This window comes from Bos taurus, chromosome 15 (genome assembly GCF_002263795.3).
Source record: "Bos taurus isolate L1 Dominette 01449 registration number 42190680 breed Hereford chromosome 15, ARS-UCD2.0, whole genome shotgun sequence".
NCBI classification, from domain to species: domain Eukaryota; kingdom Metazoa; phylum Chordata; class Mammalia; order Artiodactyla; family Bovidae; genus Bos; species Bos taurus.
Genome location: NC_037342.1, coordinates 40,744,185 through 40,768,069, shown reverse-complemented (window position 1 = coordinate 40,768,069; position 23,885 = coordinate 40,744,185). Strand labels below are relative to the sequence as shown.

The 23,885-nt window shown below is 35.4% G+C and overlaps 1 protein-coding gene across 6 annotated transcripts in view; it reads left to right on the top strand.

Annotated features, from left to right (window-relative positions):
• The window catches only part of USP47 (ubiquitin specific peptidase 47), a 105,585-nt gene that overhangs the window by 78,157 nt on the left and 3,543 nt on the right, over positions 1-23,885 (top strand). For all 6 annotated transcript variants that reach the window (NM_001243290.1, XM_024975180.2, XM_005215934.5 and 3 more), the window contains 14 exons: positions 914-1,045; positions 1,479-1,555; positions 2,101-2,156; positions 4,567-4,679; positions 5,349-5,453; positions 6,270-6,477; positions 7,961-8,076; positions 10,303-10,422; positions 12,118-12,895; positions 18,199-18,374; positions 18,697-18,777; positions 20,308-20,423; positions 20,779-20,897; positions 22,747-22,877. In NM_001243290.1, the coding sequence (NP_001230219.1) occupies positions 914-1,045; positions 1,479-1,555; positions 2,101-2,156; positions 4,567-4,679; positions 5,349-5,453; positions 6,270-6,477; positions 7,961-8,076; positions 10,303-10,422; positions 12,118-12,895; positions 18,199-18,374; positions 18,697-18,777; positions 20,308-20,423; positions 20,779-20,897; positions 22,747-22,877 (2,328 nt within the window). The remainder of the gene's footprint in view (positions 1-913; positions 1,046-1,478; positions 1,556-2,100; positions 2,157-4,566; positions 4,680-5,348; positions 5,454-6,269; positions 6,478-7,960; positions 8,077-10,302; positions 10,423-12,117; positions 12,896-18,198; positions 18,375-18,696; positions 18,778-20,307; positions 20,424-20,778; positions 20,898-22,746; positions 22,878-23,885) is intronic.

Genomic DNA, 23,885 nt, shown 5'->3' with positions numbered 1-23,885 from the left:
AAACAAGAGTTGGAAAACTATGGCTCAAGAGCTAAATCCACCCCTTGCCTGGTTTTTCTACATAGACAATTATGTCTTATCTTTTTTTTCCCTTTGCCTTGTTCCACTGGATAGGAATTCCCATGCTGTGTTGAATAGGAATGGTGAGAGAAGACACTCTTGCCTTATTATTCCCAGTCTCAGGAGGAAAGTATTCAGTCTCTCGTCATTAAGTATGATATTGGCTCTTTCATAGGTTTTATGGGTTTTTTGTAGATGTTCTTTATCAATTTGAGGATGTTCCTCTCTTCCTAGTTAGTTGAGAGTCTTTGTCATGGATGGGTTTGGATTTTGCCAAATGCTGTTCTGGATTCAATTGATTATGATCATATAATTTGTCTTCTTTAGCCTGGTTTACATTGGTTGATTTTCTAATGTTGAACCAGCTTTGCATACCTGAGAGACATCAAATCAATAGATTAGTGTATTACAGATACTACATAAATACATTAGAAGATGGTAAAAAAAAAAAAAAAAGATGTTCAAAATCATCTTATTTAAATTTTTAAAAATGTTAGTTGAAATGTATTGATTTTGATGTGCATATCAAAATAGTCTCATGTTAAGCATCTGCTTCTAAAATTTCAGACTATTTTCTTCTTTTTACATAAATATATAAATTTATATCTCAGTTATGCACTGTTCTAAAGGTATAGCATAAATAAAATGTGAAAGAATATGTCGAATGAAACTGGTAGTATATAAAATTATGTGGTGAATTACCATTTAATGATCTTGGAGAAAAGTTGATTTGCCATAAATAAATAGCAACAACCAACGTATTACCTCACTGTGTTTTAGTAGAGAATAAGAAATATACAAATTACAGTTTTGTGTTTCTCCTCTGCTCTGAGTTACTTTTTTTTTTCCTTAGAATTCCTTGATCTATGAGCTCTTCTCCGTTATGGTTCATTCAGGGAGTGCTGCTGGTGGCCATTATTATGCTTGCATAAAGTCTTTCAGTGATGAGCAATGGTACAGCTTCAACGATCAACATGTCAGCAGGGTAAGGAGGAATTTTTTAAGATTATTATTCTGAAAGACAGGAGTAGGGATGTTTCTCATCAGTAGAAGGGTTTATTAAAAATGTGAGACAGTCTGTCCAGTGAAGCATTTTAAGACACATTCCTAATCAGTCTTTTGTTTTTGTTTTCAGTAAATTTCCTTTGTTTATTGTTATCTCCTTGTTTTGTTTTATTTTGAACTTGTTGAGTGTTGTAGAGATAGATTCCCAATTTTCTTCTTGGCTTGAGCCTTCATGTGGGCTGCCTATTTAAGAGGACTAGAAATGACTGACCGTTAGTAGCCACTGATTATGATTACATTTTGAGAAATGGTATCTGTGTGGTCTTTTTAACTCTGAGGTTAAAACTTGAGTTCATATTGACATAAAGGTGTTAGATGGTACCAAAAAAAGTAAGTACTGTAACAACTTTTAGATAACACAAGAGGACATTAAGAAAACACACGGTGGATCTTCAGGAAGCAGAGGATATTACTCCAGTGCTTTTGCAAGGTAAATAACTTCCTGGTTTTACTGTTCATAAATTAGAATTACAAGCTTTTCAACATTTTATGCACTAAAAAGATTTAACCCAGGGGTCAACAAGCTGTAACCTATGGGCCAGATTCAGCCTGCCTACAGTTTTTGAAAATGGTTTTATTGAAACACCACCATGCTCGTTGGTTTAAATACAGTATGTTCATCTTTTCCCACCACAATAGCAGAGTTGCCCACAAAGCCTATGGCTTTTACCATCTGGCCCTTTTCCGTAAAAAAAATTTGCTGCCTACTGGCTTAACTGAAGCAGTCATTCAGGGACAAAGGTTTTTTGAAGATTTTACTGTATTACCAAGAGAAGACAGAGGATTTTCTCATAAATGTGTCAAAGTAGTCTTTTTTCCTAGAATGTTTAAATCTGAACCTGTTCAAGACTACATTATTTTTAATTGTTTGAAACAATGAAAAAACTTCTATTTAAAGTAAAAATTTGATGCTAGGAAATGGAATCTTTACAGTCAACTTTTTGTCCCCATTAATCATTTTTATGTTTTTACTAGCTCCACAAATGCATATATGCTGATATATAGATTGAAGGACCCAGCAAGAAATGCAAGTATGTTGACATACAGTTACTTGATTTTTGTCTGTGTTTTAAACAAGTTTGGTTTTTTTGCAAGCTTTATATACCCAGATAACTACTTTTAAATGATAGGACTTTAAATTTTTTATGTGTAGAGAATTAATTATAAAGATAGTTTTGAGGTAATACTAACTGGTAAAAGCATTTGGGAAAAAGTTGAACTTTTCTTTGTAACCACTAAGAGACAAAACTTAACTTACTCTGCATTATGCACATTGGATATATTTATTTCCAGTAAGATTGTATTCTGTGTAGTTTGGTGCAGTGATGACGGTCCCTGATCTGTGTAGCCGTCATAACTCACAATTTGCATGTCCCAGAGGAAATTATTTATTTAACTTTTCTAAGTCTTACTTTCCACATATGTGAAATGGGGATGTTATAGGGGGTTTTTTTTTAGTATTTTATAGCATTGTTATAGAAAATTGAGATAAAATTTTAAGCATTTAATTTCATACTAGAGTTAAATATCTTTGCTTATTTGCTTAAAAAGCAAGTAAAATTTTAAGAGTCGAGTATGCATCCTTTATATTTTTAATTTTATTAATCTTAAAAATAATACTGTGTACAAAGCATGTGGATTTGCCTTTCTTTTTTCCTTTTGTAATTGCTACTTTAAAAAATTACAGTTCTTATGTTTTCTTGCTAACTCTGATCTTGACAGAAACAGTATTTGCAGATAGGTGTATGATGTGTGTGTGTGTGTACATAGAGATATATAGACAGGTGATATGTCTGCTCATATTTTCACAATTAGTATAATTATTGTCTTTGATTTCAACATATTTCCTTTGTTTAGAAATTGCCATACTATAAGTAAGTCTTTTAAGCAGTCTAATTAATGTTTTTGTTTACATTTTCATGAACCCTCATGAGATTGTGAATTCAGTTGTTGCAAGGCCTAGGACTTATTTATCTTTTCACCAATGATATGATTCAGGGACTGCTGTATAGGGGCTGTTCAATAATTTACAATGTAATTATAAGAAAGAGAAAAAAGAAATTACAATGAGAACTCATTTCAGAATAGAGATTTCAGAGTAAAAGTGTTCATTTTCACTTTACATATAAAGAAACTATACCCAGAGAGTGACTTGTCCAAGGTTGTAACTGTCCGGAGGGAGGACCAGGATTATAGTTTGTGTCTTCTGTGGCCCTCAGTATCCCATGTGTTTTCAGTAGTGCAATAATTCAGCATTCTTTTATCTGCTCCCCCAACTCTAGTTTTGTGATAAAGCACCAGGGGGCACTGTATGTATAATGCAGAATGTTTTTTAAATTAGAGCTTATTTCTAAAAACAGTGGATTTTTACCTTCCAAAGAGGAGTGATTTTTTTTTAATCATAAATTGTTCTCCCTTTTTAATGCCCAGCAATCATTGGCTTTATTAAACAGTGTCATAATCTCATACTGTCACTTCTAACACTTTGAGTTACATTTGAAGTTCTTTGATTAGAAGGCAGCTGGGAACTTCCCTGATGACACAGTGGGTAGGAATCCACCTGCCACGGCAGGGGTCATGGGTTCGCTCCCTGGTCTGGGAAGATTGCATCTGTCAAGAGCAACTAAGCTTGTGTGCCACAACTATTGCGCCTACACTCACATATTGCAACTACTCAGCCTGCGCACGTGCTGCCACTACTGAAGCCCGTGCACCTAGAGCCTGTGTTTGCAACAGGAGAAGCCACCACAACGAGGAGGCCATGCACCACGAGAAAGAGTAGGCCCTGTTCGCCACAACTAGAGAAAGCCCACGCGAAAAGTGAAGACCCAGTGCAGCCAAAAATAAATAAATAACATTAAAAAAAAGAACGGTGCCTCCCTTACTAAAGAAGGCAGCTAAAAGACTGCTTTGAGAACAAAGGAAAGATGATCATATTAGTGAATAATAATAAAATAAATACCATTTGTGGTAAAGTGTATCAACAGTATTTATTACATTTCATTTTATCCCAGATAATAACTCTTTGTGGTAGGTGCTATTAATAAGCTGAGAAAAACCAAGGTTTGGAGAAGTAAACCTGCCCAAGGTTGCACAATTTCGTGATAGCACTAGTTGAAATCAAAAGTGCTTTTATTTTCAAGTTTAAGGGAGGCTTTTTCACTCCAAAAATCTTCATTTACCTGCTCGAGTTGTCAGGAGCCAAGAGGTATATAGGTAAAGATCGGCTTTTTTGAAGCCTAACCATGTGTCCTCATTAACTACCTCTTCACCGTTGTCTGGGAGGAGTTTGTGTTCCACGTTGAAAGACTGCTGTAATTGAAGTAAATTTTAATAACAGCTGTAGTAGAAGTATATTCTCTGGAAATATAGTAGAACAAAATTGTATAAAGGAAGCTCAGTCTCTGTGGCACTGTTTTACCCTGTTTTTACTATTAATAGAATTTCTAGAAGTAGATGAGTATCCAGAACATATTAAAAACTTGGTGCAGAGAGAGAGAGAATTGGAAGAACAAGAAAAGAGGCAACGAGAAATTGAGCGCAATACATGCAAGGTTGGATTTCCTAATTTACTTTTAATTAAAAAGTGCTATTAAACTTTGCTTAACTGCATTTCTCAAAACTTACTCATTGAGTTGTGTAATCATTAAGCAATGTAACCAACTGTATTACTGAGGTAAAGTGATTTTATTTTATGCATAAAAAACCAGTAATGTAGTGATGATAGTGCTGGTAAGGTTACAATGAGATGAACTTTGTAACATTCTTCTACAAGAATAAATTTATAAAACTTTCTGTCTGATATTTGCATTACATTTATCAAGAGCCTTAAAGCGAATTTATATTCTTTCATATGATTCTCTTAAAAAATATCATCTAATGAAATAATTACAGTGCAGTAAAAACTTTGACTACCACGGCATACTCCACAGTATTTTCCAAATTAGGGAAAAATTGGAAACAACTTGAATGTATATCAGTAGGAGAGTGATTTCATAAATTGTGATACATGCTTATAAAGAAACATAGTTGATAAAATGAATGATTTTGAATTTTTGATAGCAAGACAGTATCAGTTATTAAGTGAGATAAATAGACCCGAGGGAGAGTGATCTCAATTATATTTTTTAAGAATTATAATAATTTGATTTAAATACTGTCTACAAAAGAAGTAATTTGATGTATGACTTGTTGAGTTAATGATAATATTTTACATTTTCTAGATAAAATTATTCTGTTTGCATCCTGTGAAACAAGTGATGATGGAAAATAAATTGGAGGTTCATAAGGATAAGACACTAAAGGAAGCAGTAGAAATGGCTTATAAGGTATGTTTAGTTGTACTGTTGGCATTTAATTATTGATATCTTACATAATGGTACTAACATTTTCCCAAGTTTTTATTATAGTCAGTAGTAGTATAAACACTTGCAGTAGCTTTTTTTTTTTCACTTGCCCATTAAATCCTATCACATGCCCATGAAATCCACTTGTCCATTAAATCCTATCAATGTATCTCTTAGGGAGCGTAGTTTATACCTCTTCTTTGAAATGTGGTTCATTGCTTTTGAGAACTTTCTCACTGTGAAAGCCAGTTAATCTTTCTACAACTCAGAAATAGAATTAGAAACAAAGATATTTATTTATTCTTTATATTAAGATTGTTTTTGTTTTTTATTGCTAAGTCGCTTCAGTCATGTCCTTCTCTTTGTGACCCTGTGGACTGTAACCTGCCAGGCTCCTCTGTCCATGGGATTCTCCAGGAAAGAATACTGGAGTGAGAGTTGCCATGCCCTCCTCCAGGGGATCTTCCCAGTGCAGGGATGGAACCTGTGTCTCTTATGTCTCCTGCATTGGCAGGGAAGTTCTTTACCAGTAGTACCACTGTAGCAGATACATTCTAAAGTTTAGAATGTTAACTTTTTAAAAGTCTTTAAAATATGTTAGTATATAGGTTGTATAATTTGAGGGATAATGAAATATGGTTATTTTAAAATACCATTTAAGTCATGCCTTTGAGCTTTTATGCAAATCATAAATATATATATGGACTTTATTGTTTGTTAGGACCTCTTGTTAGTATAGTTACATATCAGATTAAAAAAATTTTTTTTCCTTTTTCCTTGGGTGTTGTATTCTTTTAGATGATGGATTTAGAAGAGGTAATACCCATGGATTGCTGTCGTCTTGTTAAATATGACGAGTTTCATGATTATCTTGAACGATCATATGAAGGAGAAGAAGATACTCCAATGGGTCTTTTACTAGGTGGAGTCAAGTCAACATACATGTTTGATCTGCTGTTGGAGACAAGAAGACCTGATCAAGTTTTCCAGTCTTATAAACCTGGAGGTAAGCATTTTTATGGTATTTTGAATTGTAAAGGACTTACATTTTCATAAAGTTCTTTGTTTATAGAAATTATTTAAAATTTTTTTACATGTTCTCAGAATGTATAATAATTTCGATAGGTTTTGAAGTAGTGAGCCACAAACCTGGAATTAAATTCTAGACTACTTTCAAAAAACTATACACAAAATTTAAAAAACAAATAACAAAGCAAAAAACAAAGTCTTCAGTAGGATTTTTCTTCTCCAGTACTAAATCATCCTTCCTTCCTATCTCTGCCTCTGCCTCTTCCCCTGCCTCTCTCTTTATAGAGAAGACCACAGCCCAAAAAAGTATATTCTCATAAAGTCTCAGAAGTAGAGTCTTTCAGGGTCTCCTTGAAGACATGGTTCCATAACTCTTTCAAATTCTGTTCTGCTGTGGATCTTCCACACGTCCTTTTTTTGAAGCCTCCTCTTTCCAAAGTAGATTAAGTATGGTATTCTTTCAAGAGCTTCTTCAGTCATACTCCACTCTATCCATAAAGAGTCCCTTTGGAGTATTTTATTTCAGATTATTTTTGAACTAGACTGTAGAAATTATGATAAAAGTATAACATTGGTCAGCAAAATAACTCACTTTTTAAAAAGAGAACTCTAAACGTTGTTGTGTATTATGACACTTGTAATCTCCTTTATTGTTTAATAGTCAATACTTTAGAATAATATTCAAATTTAGATTAGCTACATGGGGGGAAATGGAAGATTGACATGTACTACATACAAGAGATTAAAACAGTTAAAGCTGGAGAATATCTGCTAAATCTGGTGGTTGAAGATCATTTATTTTTCTGGTGACTGAAAGTTAAGTTATATATGATTTCCTAAAAACAGGAGAGAAGATAGCATTAAGTTATAACGTGAAACTTTTAAGTCAGAAAACAAACATGTAAACCAAAGCTTTTCTGTTGAATTTTCCATAGGATATAGAGAATATTATTTTGAGAAGAAGTCTTTGATTATGAACAAGGTCTTGAATTGTTCAGTGAATGTTGTAAAAAGCAAGTAGGGCTGCTATGTCCCTTTAGTATTTGTTTTCTCTAGTTATTTTATGTTAGTGTTGTGGTTTTGCTCTGTATTTTAGAACTTTGGATGTGTATTTTTAGTATGCTTAAAAAATTTGATAGGAGTGGTATTAATATTTTATAAGGAAACAAAGCATGTATTTTTAAAAATCACATTTTGACTTTGGCCTTGTTTAAAGAGATCTATAAGAACCTTTTTATTCGCTTTATTTTTTAGTTCTTTATATATATTTGTAATGTGATAAATTGTGAAAGAAGTGTTAATTGTATTATGCATGTTAACATATACATCTACCATCTTGACAATTAGAAAAACATTATCTTTGCTGTTTGTTAGAAACACATTTAGAATGCATTGCTAATGTGAAATGCCGTTTTAAAAAAGAACCTCCATTTGTGTTTCTGTGTTTTTCAATGTGACAGAAGTAATGGTGAAAGTTCATGTTGTTGATCTAAAGGCAGAATCTGTAGCTGCTCCTATCACTGTTCGAGCTTACTTAAATGAAACAGTTACAGAATTCAAACAGCTTATATCAAAGGTAAGTTTTAAAATTGGTCAATGAATATTTTTAAATGCCTGCTATGTACAAAGCACTGTGTGGTAGTTATTAGATGTAGGAACTGATACTTACCTCAAGAAGCCAATGTATTTATAGCTTGGAGATGACTAGTTGGGAGAAAAGGATGCTTCATAATGGAAGAAACAGACTGGCCTAAATGTGAAGATAAGAATGTGAAGCAAGTGCATGTAGCAGTGACTGTGTGTTTGGCTGGATCATTGTAAAGTACATGCCTGGAAACACAGGTTCACTTTATCTCATGGCAGGTTTTTAAATGTAAACAGAAAAGTTTGGACTCTGTTTAATGTAGGAAGTAGGTTGGTTGGTTGGTTGTTTTTCTAAGCACAGCAGTGTTATGATAAGAGAGCTGTGCTGTAGTGTGGTAATTCTGGCAGTTCCAGACTAGCGTTCCCAGTGGGCTGAGGGAGGAGCCAGGAACATACTAACAGATGAGGTTGTTGAAATAATTTAGGTGAACACATATGACCAGAAATGAAAAAAGTAGAGATTTGTAAGAGTGAATCTATAAATAAAATTGGCAGCACTTACAATTGCTAAATATTAGAGCAAGGCAGGAACACAGAAGACCTGAGGAGTTTCACATTGGGGTAACCAGAAAGACAGTGATAAATGAATAGAAGTAGAAGAGTAAGCTGCTATCAGTCACATTATGTGAGTTAATAGTAAAGAGCATAGGCTCATTCAGAATTCTTGAACTGAAAAACATCATGATGAAACATTCAGATTTCCTTGGATAGAAAACTGTTTCACTCCAGAGAAATGATTATAATCCTTTCAGGGGTCTTGTATTCTGTAGAACATTGAGCACACAAATACAGGCAAAATTAACCCCACTTAGGGTCCTTTGGGGAGAAGGCAATGGCACCCCACTCCAGTACTCTTGCCTGGAAAATCCCACGGACGGAGGAGCCTTGTGGGCTGCCGTCCATGAGGTTGCAAAGAGTCGGACACGACTGAGTGACTTCACTTTCACTTTTCACTTTCACGCACTGGAGAAGGAAATGGCAACCCACTCCAGTGTTCTTGCCTGGAGAATCCCAGGGATGAGGGAGCTTTGGTGGGCTGCCATCTATGGGGTCGCACAGAGTCGGACACGACTGAAGCGCCTTAGCAGCAGCAGCAGCAGGGTCCTTTGGTGTGGTGGAAATTGTTCAGAAATCACAAGTCAAGAAACTTCCAGTTCCCAGTCATTTCTAGTTATTCAGTTTATGGTAGTATTGTCTTTTACCTCATCTGGAATTTTTTAATGCCTATTTTAACAGGGTTGTTGTGAACATGAGTAAAATAAATAAATGCTCTTTTTGTGAAAATAAATGTGAAGTATTATATAGAAGTTAGTTGTTATTACTATGTTAAAAAATTACTTCCAACACATTTGCCACAGTAATAATCAGAGGAAACAGATCATATTTTGAAGTCATAGTTTATGATTAACTGCTCTGTTTTATAGTTTAGTCTACGAGCACTGAGGTAGAATACAAAAGAAACACATGTCTTTTCTTCGCTGAAACTTATAATTTTGTTGGGGAAAAATATGTCTGTAGAGTATAGACAGAAAACAGGATGCCAAGAAATTTAGTGTTTATAACTAGGATGCTTCAGAATTAGTCATCGTTAACTATACAAATGAGGTTTTGTAAAATGTAAATTATTTTTATTTGTTCATTTCATGAGAAATCTCTTAAGTGACACCAAAAATTAAGGACATGAAATTTTAGAATAACTTTAAATTTTACCTACTAATTTAATCTCATTTTACACAGAAAAAAAATTGATTTAGTAGAAGTATTAACACAATACAGAAGACCTGATCAAAAGTCACGAAGTTAAGTGGTTTGACATCAGTTCTCACAGTCAGTTACTCAATTTCTTTGGAATCAGATCACCTCATTTACTTCATGAGTTTGGGAGAAATAGAACTTTTAGTGAGTAATTGTTACTTTTAAAATAGTTTCAGAGCATACATTTATAAGTGATACTCTGTTCTCCTAATTTACAGGCTAGTTAGTGGATAGGACTAATGTTTTTTTTTTTTTTAATTTGTAAATCTCTAGTAAGATTATTTTTCTCTTAATTTTCTTTCTGCTGTTTTTAAGAACTCAACAGTGTCTTATTTTCATATATTTCCAAGTCAAGCATAATTATTTTGAGAAAGTGCTTTTAATTAAATCACTTTCATTTCAGGCCGTCCATTTACCTGCTGAGACAATGAGAGTAGTGCTGGAGCGCTGCTACAATGACTTGCGCCTTCTCACTGTGCCCAGTAAAACCCTGAAAAACGAAGGGTTTTTTAGAAGTAATAAGGTATGTCTTTTATTTTTCCATTACTATTTTCTATACTGCTAGTCACCATTTGTCTGAAATTTACCTTTTAAATTCTCACATCCTTCCAGTAACTACCTATCTTTATAGTCAGGTCAGATCATACTTCTTTGTCTTCTAAGTGAATCTTGGTGGTTCTCCTTTCTGCCTTGTTCATGTGCCGCCCCCACATGTAGTGTTTTCCCCCATCTCCCTACATTTATTTTTCAAGTCCCTGATTAGTCCTGCCTCTCTGGTGGAACCTTGATGACTACTTCTGGTCACAGTGATTATGTCCTCTGAATTTTGTTCATTCTTGAGCTCCTCCCCTAAAGCGGTACTTCATGGTGAGTCTGAAGCATGCCTAGTATACAAAAAATTCTTTTCTTGGGTTCATTCCATGTTATTCCCTTTGCCTACTCATTTATCTCTAGAAGGAAAAAGAAAGTTAATGTTGGTCTTTTTGTTGCATCTCTTGGTATCATTATGTTTCCATCATATCATTTTTCATGTGTTTATTCCTATGCTATTGGTTTACTCTGGATAAACTGTAGCAAAGTTTCCTCGATTACCATCTTTTATTTATCACCATTTCCAGTCTCTTTCATCTTAGGAAAGATTGATCTTTTATCACATTTAGCCCTTTTTTTATACTGTTTTATTAATTTTGATGAGTAATTTTTATTCACCTCTAGTTTCTTGCAGTACTTGTGTGTGGTATTTGTATATAACATTAAAATCTCTAATCTACCCTAATACTGTTTTAGGGTAAGGAGTGGGAAGGATCTAACTTAATTTTTTTCCTTAAATGGTTAGCTTATAGCCCTCATTTATAACATTTATTGAATAACATTTATACAAAAATCAAAATGCTATTCATAATTGCCAGATACATATATATGCATTTCACTTTTTAAAATTTTATTATAGGAAATTTCAAATATATGCAGAAATGCAGAAAATAGTGTAATGAACCCTTATGTACTTATCACCCAGCTTCTATAATTATTAAGTCTTAATTCATCTATATGTAACTAACTACTTCCCCTAGATTATTTTAGAAACATCCCCAGCATCATATCATTTCATCTATAAGCAATATGAGTGTATATTTCTAAAAGATGAGAACTCTTTTAAAAACATAACCACAATTACATTATTACACCTAAAATTAACAGAAATGCCTTAATATTAACCAATATCTAGTCAGTATTCAGATTTCCCTGATTATCTTAAAAATTTTTTTTCAGTGAAAGTTGCTCAAATCAGAATCTGAATAAAGACCGTAATATCTCAAGTTTATTTTAGTCTAAAGCTTTCCCTTCATGTTTGTTTCCTTGCAGTTTATTTGCTATAGAATCAAGTCATTTGTCCATAAATTTTTTTATAGAACTTGGATTTTGGTGTTGCATTGCCAAGATGTTTTTATGAATATTCCAGTAAGCAAGAGATTTGGCAGGCACACACACACGTGTGCCCCATCTATCTTAGCACAGTTTATGGCCAGTTACAAGGAGATATGAACATAAAGTTTGTTTTAGTCTCCAAAAACAATATATATGTCCTTTAGAAACATTATCATCTCACATTTTATAATCTATTGTGCACTGTCTTATACTGATGTGGTATTATTCTTACATTGAATGAGATTGTCCCCAAAATTAATGGTGTAATGTAACTCTTTAACTTACTGTTTAGGTGTTTGTTGAAAGCTCTGAGACTCTGGATTACCAGATGGCCTTTACAGACTCTCATTTATGGAAACTCCTGGATCGGCATGCAAATACAATCAGATTATTTGTTTTGCTACCTGAACAATCTCCAGGATCTTTTTCCAAAAGGACAGCATACCAGAAAGCTGGGGGTGACTCTGGGAACGTGGGTGATGACTGTGAAAGAGTCAAAGGACCTGCAGGGAGCCTAAAGTCTGTGGAAGCTATTCTAGAAGAAAGCACTGAAAAACTCAAAAGCTTGTCACTGCAGCAGCAGCAGGAGGGAGATAATGGGGACAGCAGCAAGAGTACTGAGACAAGTGACTTTGAAAACATTGAATCACCTCTCAATGAGAGGGGCTCCTCAGCCTCAGTGGATAATAGAGAACTTGAACAGCATATGCAGACTTCTGATCCTGAAAATTTTCAGTCTGAAGAGCGATCAGATTCAGATGTGAATAATGATAGGAGTACAAGTTCGGTGGACAGTGATATTCTTAGCTCGAGTCATAGCAGTGATACTTTGTGCAATGCAGATAATGCCCAGATCCCTTTGGCTAATGGACTTGACTCTCACAGCATCACGAGTAGTAGAAGAACTAAAGCGAACGAAGGGAAAAAGGAGACATGGGATACAGCAGAAGAAGACTCTGGAACGGACAGTGAATATGATGAGAGTGGCAAGAGTAGGGGAGAAATACAGTACATGTATTTCAAAGCAGAGCCCTATGCTGCAGATGAAGGTTCTGGGGAAGGACATAAATGTATGTACTTGAAAGAAAAAGGCTGCTTCTTGAAACAGCCTCAGGTCTTTTTTATCAGTTCATTTAAATTTTTAGTTGAGAAGAATCAGCTAAGAGAGATGCTTTGTCTTAAGATTACCTGTAGCATCCTGGATTATAAGATTATCCTCTCTTCTTTGCTTTCATTTTGGATACAGTTGTAGTGAGCAGTGTTCTTAGACCTGTGATGGAATGATGTCCAGACTCTGGTGTTAAAAAGAAAGAAACTAAGAATATTTTTAAAGGAAAGAAGTATAATAACAGTTCAAAATTTTAAAAAGGAAAAGAAATAGTTTAAATAGCAAATAATATACAAAAAAAGGCCAGGCACTCTAGAAACTTTTATATTCAGTGCCTAGAAAAAATTTTAATGTGTGCATTCCTTCCCTTTCTTCCATCACCTACTCCAAGGTGCACCATTCCTACACCCCCTAAAAAGTACATAACTGGGAAAGTCAGAGAAAGAAAAGGGACCTTTCCCCCCACATCTCTTTGAAGGAAACCTCAGGCAAGTTGTAAACTAGAAATTCTGAATTGTATAACCTCAGAATGGAAGTGATTTGGGCACTTGGACAAACAACAACAAAACATAACATTGTATGAGACTTAATAAAAGAATTCATAAAATATCAAACTAAAACCAGCCGGAGAATTAGCAGGACAAACAGGTGCAAGATACAAAATATTTCTTCAAGTATAAAAGGGAAATAGCTGAAAACCTAAATATTTTGCATTAGTCTGAAAGGCAAATATTAGTATTACCCCTTATGTTTTTATATTTTACTTTTCAAAACACTTGTTTGTTCTCACTTGAAGCTTCTCTGAGATTAATAAAATAGACATTGATATCCTCTGATGAGAAAGCTGAAACTCACAGAGGGTGAATGACTTTCCCAAAAATACATATATGGCTAGTAACTAGTGGGACCATTACTAAAGGTTAAAGCTCTAGAATGAATGTACTTGCTCCTATTAGTTTGTAAGCGAGCCCCACTCTTCATCTCTCCGTTTGTATGCCTCCACAACTATTATTTCCTGAATATAAGCTGTAACCAGGCCCTATGTATTTGTTAGAAGTAGGGATGATTAAAGTGCAGCATTAGGCTTCATCTCATGAAGAGAAGGTGCACAAAAAACCACTATATTAGTTAAATGCTATGATGCTTATACTCTGAAAATTGGATCTTTTAAAAGGAAGTAATAGAAATTATGAAATCAGTAGTAAAAATACATAAGTTTGTGTTTTTAAGTAGGTTCAAAAACAGCATAATTATTTGACATCCATACCTATATCTTAAAGAAACTCAAGTGGGAAAATGTGTATTGGTAGATTAAAATGGAGACAGAGAAACTCTATCATAGTAATACTTAAATTTTAATTTTCATGGGCTTTTTTTTTTTTCTTACAGCTCTCATTATTATGTTATTTAGTCCTCAGCAGCTGTGTGAAATTGATATTGTTAAACATATCTCACAGATGAAGAAACTGGTTCCTACAAGTTAATTTTCCTGAGGTCACACAGTTAGTAGGTCACACTGCTGGGATCAGATTCAAGTATTCCAGTTGCAAGCCTGGTACTCATTTCTCCACCTTCTCACTGCTAACCGCTGTTTGTTTTCTCACATCATAGTAAAGGAAAGATAGCTCGTACCTACACTGCTTTCTTATCATTCTCAACCCTTCAAGAGCATTGTAGAAATTAAAAATAGCTTCACAGCAAGATATACAGTTTATAATCCAGCCTATGTCTACAGATGTCAGATAAATTTCACAATATCTAATCCCAAATTAAGCAACCTCATTCAAGCCACTCATCCTCACATATAACCTAAATTCAGGATTCTTTTCAATGTTAGCATATTTTCTCTGCCTTTGGTTCTCTTGTTAGAGAATCATTCTAATGAGGTAACTAGTTTCTGTTTGGTAACATATTAGCAAACAATTCCAGATCATTTGTTTTCATCTAGATGTGAGGTCTTTCTTTTATTCCCCCAATATTCAGGACACTGGTATGAAACACATTTGGGAACTTGATTTGTATAAGAATACCATCTTTAATAAGATACTGCTCATCCTTTTCTTTTGGAGAAGGAAATGGCAACCCAATCCAGTATTCTTGCCTAGAGAATCCTGTGGACAGAGAAGCCTGGGGGCTGCTGTCCATAGGGTCGCACAGAGTCGGACACGACTGAAGCGACTTAGCATACATAGCATAGCATCTCTTTGGAAAAAGGTTAGAAATATCTTTCAAGGAGTTTGTTTTTGAATGATATACTAGAAATTTGACTGCATTCAACTGTAGGAAAGATTCAGTGGGGATATTTAGAATTATAGTTTGAAGGGTCTCATTTCCATCTTAAAACGGTTAATGGAATCTTTACAAAAGGAGCCTGCTAACCATTTTAACCTTTTTAGAAATACATTGTGGGCTAATTTACTAGCATTCATGGAAATAGTAAAACATATGATGAAGAGAAATAATCTTCTATGAATTATTTAAGTGTTCAGAAGCTATACAGAAGGTTGTTTGAGAAGAAAAGGTGAAAACCCTGCAAAGTGTCTTTTCATGTTTAACAAACTGGCTTAGGGGAAAGGGAATGGGGATGATGGCCAGCGAAGTGTTTCAGGAATCTGTACTATGACTGCTTCATCACAGTTCCACAGGGATCTGAAAGTAGGTGCTTGGGAAATGTGGGTGACAAGTAACAATACAGGTTCTTCAGAACGATGAAATGGCAAGGTAGAATGGGTGAACAGAGAATTTGATACCTGAAGAGTCATGTGCCCTGCACTGTATAGGCAGTTCATTTAGGTGGTAACCAAATAACACTTAAAATGATGGTCTTGAAGCAATTAGTTATAATCCAGAAATCGTTTCAGGGAGTACTTATAGACCTCTTTGAAAATATTCTCCCAGTGTGACCTAGTTGTAATCTGCAGGCAGTAGGTTATAAATAGGAAGACCAGAGTAATAAAAATGGTCATGTATTTGCACTGAAACTTCTTTGTACAATTTTGGTTACCACCTCTTTCAAGAAATACATAGAAGAATGAAAAAGGAAAGCTTTTGAGGGCACTTTAAACTTGGAGCTGTGAAGAGACTGAACTCTTCTGTATGAAGGCATAGATAGGAAAATCGATATGATGGTGTTCTGTAAAACCACTAAATAATTATAGCTTGTCAATTAAGCTAACACTTTGTCAGTGCTGTGTTAAGCATTTTGCATGTATTGACCCAAAAACACATTATGATATATAAAGATTGTTATCTTTGTTTTATAATAGAGATCACTGAAGTTCAGAGAAGTTAGTCGAAGTCACAAATCTAATATGTGAAGGGGAACAAGAACTTCATTCCAGCCAGGCCATCTAACTCCAGAACACTTGGTTCTAATCACCATATTGGACTGTATCAGTAACCAATGAACATTCATGTCTTCCTGTGATACAACATTACTAGGAGTTACAAGAGAAACCAAAACGGCAGTGATAGCTTTTATTTGAGTAATGCCTTAGAATGTACTACATTTGTTGAACAACAGTCAATGAGACTGGGTAATAATCCCATGAGAAAACTAAGGCTCAGAGATTGGATAAGTACCTATAGCCGTTTATCAGACCAAAGTGGCAAAACTGAAATGCAGCCATAGGCTGCTTATTTCTAATCAAGAAATTTTTTCATTGCACCCTTCACTCAAGAAATTTAACCCCTCTCTGGTTAATAAATAGAGGTTTGTTTGCCAAAAGCTAGATTGTTAATATGTAGGGACATTCCTTAAAGCTTAGAAATAGATGTTTTAAACAAAGTAAAAGCTATACTGCCTCAAAAGGCATATACAGTAAATAAAGTTCATCACTGTATGTTTTCTGCTAATTCATACTTGTCACATTTTCTCTAGTGAATCAGTATTTTATAACCGGGAAAATAGTAAATAGACATTATTTGAAAAATCCATTCAGAAAAATTCATCAATCCTAGTTGGGATGACTTGAAAATGGAAACCAAGAGTATATAAAGGTTTCATTCTTCACCTTTCATGTAAATTTCACAGAAAGCTTGTGGTCTGCCCTACAGAGAGCCTTAGGGCTGCAGAGAAACCATGAGCCTGAGACTCTGTGGCAGCTTCTGCATTCGGCACTGTCTTATTATTAAGAGAAAGAGATAACTAGTGATGTTTTTGCTCTCTAATAGAATATAAAGATCAGAGTAAGAAATATATTCCAGAAGTCATGAGTATATTCCAAAAGTATCATCATGAATGGCTTATAAAATAAAAGGACAAAGATTAAAATAATAAGCATTAGAAAAAAATAAAGCACATCAAAGATAATCCTATTATAATGCAAAAGAAAGTGAAAGTGAAGTTGCTCAGTCGTGTCTGACTCTCTGCGACCCCATGGACTGTAGCCTACCAGGCTCCTCTGTGCATGGCATTTTCCAGACAAGAGTACTGGAGTGGGTTGCCATTTCCTTCTCCAGGAGATCTTCCCAACGCAGGGATTGAACCTGGGTCTTCGCGTTCTAGGCAGATGCTTTACCATCTGAGTCACCAGGGAAGTCCATATTATAATGCAAAGAGAGCTTAAATTGAAGCTTAGACGAGGTTGGAGCTTCTGATCCATGTAGGTATTTCTGTTACAGTCCAACCAACTACATAATAAGACAGACATCTTTGTATGCTAGTCTTGACATTTTTAGTAGAAATCCCAGAACTAGATTTACTAAATTTTTAGTAAATCTAAAAAATTAGATTCTGAGGTTATTACTATTATGAAACGATTCTAAAAGCATGATTAACTTATTAACCTCACTGAATTGACAGTAAGATACGATGAGATAGGTACTGTTATTATCTCCATTTTTCAAATGACAAAACGCAGGTACGGAGGCTGGTGACTTGCTCTGTGTCTTGACATCTAGTAAGGAAGCAGAAGAGGCAGGGGTGAGATGCAGCCAGAGCCTGCACAGAACTAGAAATGTATGTATTTGAAAAACATTCCTGGAAGTTTGATTTTTAAATTAGTGACCACAATGAATAAGCAAATATCTCACACTTAAGTATCTCAGAATGTTTAAAGCCGTCAGGTTATACGTAGCGTGTGCTCAGTGTCCATGTGCATTCAGTGCAGTGCAGCAGCTAAAAGGCAGGTGACTGAAAAGGGCTGCTTTTTCCTGCTCACAGTGTAGTTAGCAGTCTATAATCTGCTCTATTTATACTCTTAAGAGGTTTCTTTTACATTTTTGTTTCTTTTTTTGTGTGTGTCTGTGTATTTGTGTGCTTAGGGTTGATGGTGCATGTTGACAAAAGAATTACTCTGGCCACTTTCAAACAACATTTAGAGCCCTTTGTTGGAGTTCTGTCCTCTCACTTCAAGGTCTTTCGCGTGTACGCCAGCAATCAAGAGTTTGAGAGCGTCCGGCTGAATGAGACACTTTCATCGTTTTCAGATGACAATAAGGTTGATAAAAATAATTCTGCATAATTAGAGTCTGTTACACTACTTCCAAGTAAGATGAAATAGATAGACCCTAAAAGGATTATGTGATTATTGGGTTTTTTTGTTATTGTTTTCTCCATTCATCTAACAAACATTTGTTAAATGTTAACTGTGTGTCAGTTACTATTCTAGGCATTGGGGAATCAGAAGTAAAAGATATACCTGTTCTCAAACAGCCCAGAATCTAGAGAAATGGGGGGAGAATCCTAAATAGTTGGGGTGAGAATGGGTAGTTTATTCTGCTGAGACAGCACATCTTTTAAAAAGTGTGTTTAATTTGTAGATTACAATTAGACTGGGAAGAGCACTTAAAAAAGGAGAATACAGAGTTAAAGTGTACCAGCTTCTAGTCAATGAACAAGAGGTAAGTAACATGCTTACAAGCAATGTAAGGTCACTTTGGGTATTAAAAACATGCAGTGTATAGATTTTATTACTAGACATTTCTTTTTATCTCTCTAAAGAAGGAAAGGGCTTTCCTGGTGGCTCAAACGGTAAAGAATCCACCTGCAATGCAGGAGACCTGAGTTCGATCCCTGGGTTGGGAAGATCCCCTGGAAGAGGGCATGGCAACCCACTCCAGTGTTTTTGCCTGGAAAATCCCCATGAACAGAGGAACCTGGCAGGTTGCAGTCTAAGGGGTTGCAAAGAGTCGGACATGACTGAGCAGCTAAGCACAGCACAACACACAGAAGGAATATTTCTTCTTAGGGAATGTTTCAGTTGTGCAGGCCATACTGTCTCTGTTGCAGCTACTCCGTGCTGCCATTATAGCACAGAAACAGACAGAGGCCATACATAAGCCAACAGCAGTGACTTCCTTCCAGTAACACGTCACTCAGAAAAACAGGCACCAGATCGTGGCCCTCAGACCATTTTTGTCATCCCTCTGATCTAAAGTGTTGATACAAATGCTGGAATGGCATACATTTTCTGCTTTTTAAAAGTGGATTTGTTCGTGCTTATTTTCTGGGAATGATTGTATAATGATACAGAAGGATGGCAGCTGACCTGTAGAGTATATACTTTTTTAGTTCAGAGAGTATTTTTTAACTAGCATTATATTTAGTGCCTCTTTGTTCTCTGAGTACTTACAAATATTAACTCCTTTAATCCTCATCAGTTAACTCTATTATAAAAGTACTGTTATTCCCACTATATAGGTTAAGAAACATAGGCGCAGAGAAATTAAATAACATGCCCAAGTTCATATTGCTTTTAAACGGATTAAGAATCTAAACAGACTATGTTCTAGGGGAGTAATAAAATATTCCTGTGATATTTAAAATGATGGTAAATACCCAGAAGAATAAGACAAAGACACTATTTTTAAGACATTTATAACATCTCAATGAAGACCTAGACAGATGTGAAAAACAGCAAACAAGCGGGTAATGTTTTCATAAAATGCCTTCATTTGTTCAACAAATATTTTATTAGGCATCAGTTATATCTCTTATGTGTGATTCATTACACTTATTTTGACTTATCTTTCTTTGAGTTTGGGGTTTGTGGATTCTGTATCTTTTGAGACAATTAATAGATGTATTTGAAAAATTAGCATTCATTTCCCTCATTTTACTCTATAAAGGTGATGATCATTGTATTATAAGAAGAGAAATATGAATGTATTATCATATCTAATCTTCACAATGATTCTGAGGAAGACACTGTCCCCAATTTACAGATGAGACAACTGAGATACAGAAATGTTCAGTAAACTTGCTCAAGATAACAGAGTTAGTAAGTAATGGAGCCAAGATTTAAATATAGGAAGACAGACTCCTAAACCCAGTCCAGTAATCGTCACACTGTAAAGTACAAATAAAATGTTTTATTGATCCTCATTTTAATGTGTAATCCAGGGTGTAATTGTTTATCTTTACATTCCTAGCCATGCAAGTTTCTGCTAGACGCTGTTTTTGCTAAAGGAATGACTGTACGGCAATCAAAAGAGGAGTTAATTCCTCAGCTCAGGGAGCAGTGTGGTTTAGAGCTCAGTATTGACAGGTAAAGTGAAATTACAGTGTCGTCGCCGTTAGACAGTGTGGTCAGTTGACATGGATTGGCATGATCTTCTAAAATGAAGAATTTTAAATTCCTGTACTGTTCAGAATTTTGTACTGTAGATTAATATGATAGAACTAAGCAAAATTATTTAGGAATTAGTATGAGCTTCCTTTGCAGGACACTCAGTTTGATGTCTTGAGATCATTTCATTGTATTTTCCCAAAATTTTAATGAATAACCACTTGACTTTTGTATTTGAACATTTCATTTTTTCCTTGATGTCAGATTCATGTTACTTTTTTTAAGTTAAGAATTTCAGAGTATAGTAGTTTAAAATATCTTATCACATTTGTAGGTTTCGTCTAAGGAAAAAAACATGGAAGAATCCTGGCACTGTCTTTTTGGATTATCATATTTATGAAGAAGATATTAATATTTCCAGCAACTGGGAGGTTTTCCTTGAAGTTCTTGATGGTATTTTCATTATTTTTGTGGAGAAATATCAGAAGTTCTCTAGAAATAACAGAAGCCTGTAGCTTTTCTCAAATAATGAGCTGCTTCTATCTTTCTCTGGGCCCCATTTGCCTTTTAAATATTTCTTCTTTTCTCTAATTTTAAGAATATGAATTCCTCCTTTCAGGGAAGTTGCAATTTCAAAGTTGTATTTTTAGTACTTTTTACTGAAAGTAAAAATTTCTTAGCTGTGTTTGTTTTTCAGTCTCTCTTTTCAGGGAAGTTGCAGTTTCAGAGTTGCATTTTTAGTACTTTTTACTGAAGTAAAAATTTCTTAACCATGTTTGTTTTTTAGTATATTTTCTCATTTTGGCTTATTTACTTTGAGGATGTGCTATTAATTTTTCAGAAATTTTGAGAACAGTATTAGTTTTCTAGGCTATCACAATGTACCACAGACTGGGTGGCTTAAACAACAGAAATATACCTTCTCACAGTTTTGGAGGCTGGCCACCTGAGATCAGGATGCTGTCAGGGCTGGTCCCTTCTGCTGGCGGTGAGGGGCGTCTGCTGCACGCCTCCCTCCCGGGGGTGGTTTCTTGGCAGCCCCGTGTCCCGGCTTGTAGAGAGATGCCCGACAATGTCCTGGTCCCTTCTGGCGGTGAGGGGCGTCTGCTGCACGCCTCTCCCGGGGGTGGTTTGTTGGCAGCCCCATGTCCCCGCTTGTAGAGAGATGCCCGACACTGTCCTGGCCTCTGCCTTCACGTCACACGGTGTGCGCCGTGCAGGTGCTCCTGTCCGTGTCCCAGTTTCCTGTATCACAAGGACACTAGTCATATCGGATTAGTACCTACCTTAACTGACCTCATGTTAGCTTGATTACTGTTGTAAATTCCAAATAAGGTCACAGTCTGAGATACTGAAGTTCAGGAGTCCAACATGTTTTGATGGGGGACACAGTTCAACCCATATAACTGAGTAACAGTGACCTAGAAGAGCAATGTGTGTTATCAGTTATTCCTTCTCTGAGTATCTGGGGCCTTACAGAGTAATCCTGTGTCTGGGTAGGCCAAGAAGAGATGAAGGACATAGACGTCACCCTTGTTAGGAAAGAATATATATTGGCGGAGATGAATTAGCCAGAATATGTCACTGAATGGTGGATCCGTGCATCAGTATCATTTCAGTATATATTTTAGCATCAAAGTACTTGAGTAAGATTTAAGTCATGTGATTAAATCTAAGAAACATTGGCCTGTAAAATGCCAGACATTCTGATGCATGGTGCTGCAACAATGAATAAAGGTTGCCCTCGAGATGCACAGTGTATGGGAACACCAGAACTACACACCTGTCGTTCTAAAATGATAGGTGCTAAGAAACACATCAGTGCAATTGGCTCTTCTGTATATCAAAGAGAAAGGTGACGGTTGAGCTGGGTTTTGAAGAATCAGCAAGTTTGGGAGTAAAAGAGAAGGATTAATGATAGCTTGAATGAAAAAAGAAGATAAAATGAAGGCTGTTTGATGATGATTTTAGATTGTGGGATGGTGGGAGCCAACAGAAGGCAAAGATTAGAGGTCGAAAGATGAGAGTAGTTGGGAGAGCAGTGTCCAACAAGACTCACGAGAGAGTGAAATTAGGAGTCCTGGTGGAAGGAGAGCTTGTGGGGTTACGAATTATCTTCTGAGACTGGAAGGGGAAAGAGAGAGTATTTTATTCTGAAAAACTCCTTGGGATAACTAGTTTCTTTATGCCTACTTTTTAAGAACAATGCTTGAAGGAAATCTTTTTGTTTTCGAGGCAATATAAGGCATATTACGAATCTTGAGAGTAAATAGAATGATGGCCTACTCTTGCATATTCTTAGGGGTGGAGAAGATGAAATCCATGTCACAACTTGCAGTTTTGTCAAGACGGTGGAGGCCTTCAGAGATGAAGTTGGATCCCTTCCAGGAGGTTGTGTTGGAAAGCAGTAGTGTTGATGAGTTGCGAGATAAGGTAAACTCATTTTAAACAAAATGAACTAACATACCTTTTTCTCTGTGTTGCGTAAGAGAGACCCTACGAAGTGAGTGCCAGACACTGATGCGGCAGCCTTTCTGTTTCAGTCGCACCTGTGCCAAATGGCCATTGTTTCTCAGGGCTGCTGATGCTTTGAAAAATTATGTTGACTTCTGGCCGTCCAGAAGTGAGCCCCGCTTTCTATAACTTGGATCAAGTTTGCCCTGAGTGGTTAGGATTAGAGTTACTAGAGTAAATTGCTATATATATTTAAAAAAACAGATGAAGTATAATTAAACAGAGAATCCAGCTGAAGGTTAGGGTTAGCAAAGGTGAGAATCCTAAGGATCCCTGGAGAAAGGTACTAGGACAGTTGGCATTTTGGGAAAAAATGTATTTCCATATTTCACACCAAAAAATTCTAAATGTATTTATATTTTAAAATATAGTAAAATGATAAATGTTCTAGATGAATATATTGAAAATAAGTTTATAATCCCATAGAGGGAAAAGTATTTGTGAGTATAATACCAAAAGCCAGAAAAGGAAAGATAGGCAATATAAAAGTTAAATCTTCTGCACACCACCCCCTCAAAAAATTTTTTTAAAGCAACGCATAAACAAAACTAAAAGAAAGGGGAAAACATATGAAACATATGTGAGACATATCCAAATTTAAAAGGAGATACAAATTAATAAACTGGACAGTCTAATTTTAAAATAAGCAGAGAACATGAATAGGCAATTCATAGAACAAGAAATACAAGTTAAAACAATAACAGCAGCAAAAAAAAAAAATTAAAAATAGAAGACAATAATAGCATTTTTTTACCTCCTAAATAACGATGAAGATTTAGAAAATAAAAATATCTAGAGCAACAGTCCCCACCCTTTTTGGCACCAGGGACCATTTTCATGAAAGGTGATTTTTCTTTGAACCAGGCAGGGTGGGGAAGGAGGGTGGCTTGGGAATAATTCAAGCACATTACGTTTGTTATTCACTTT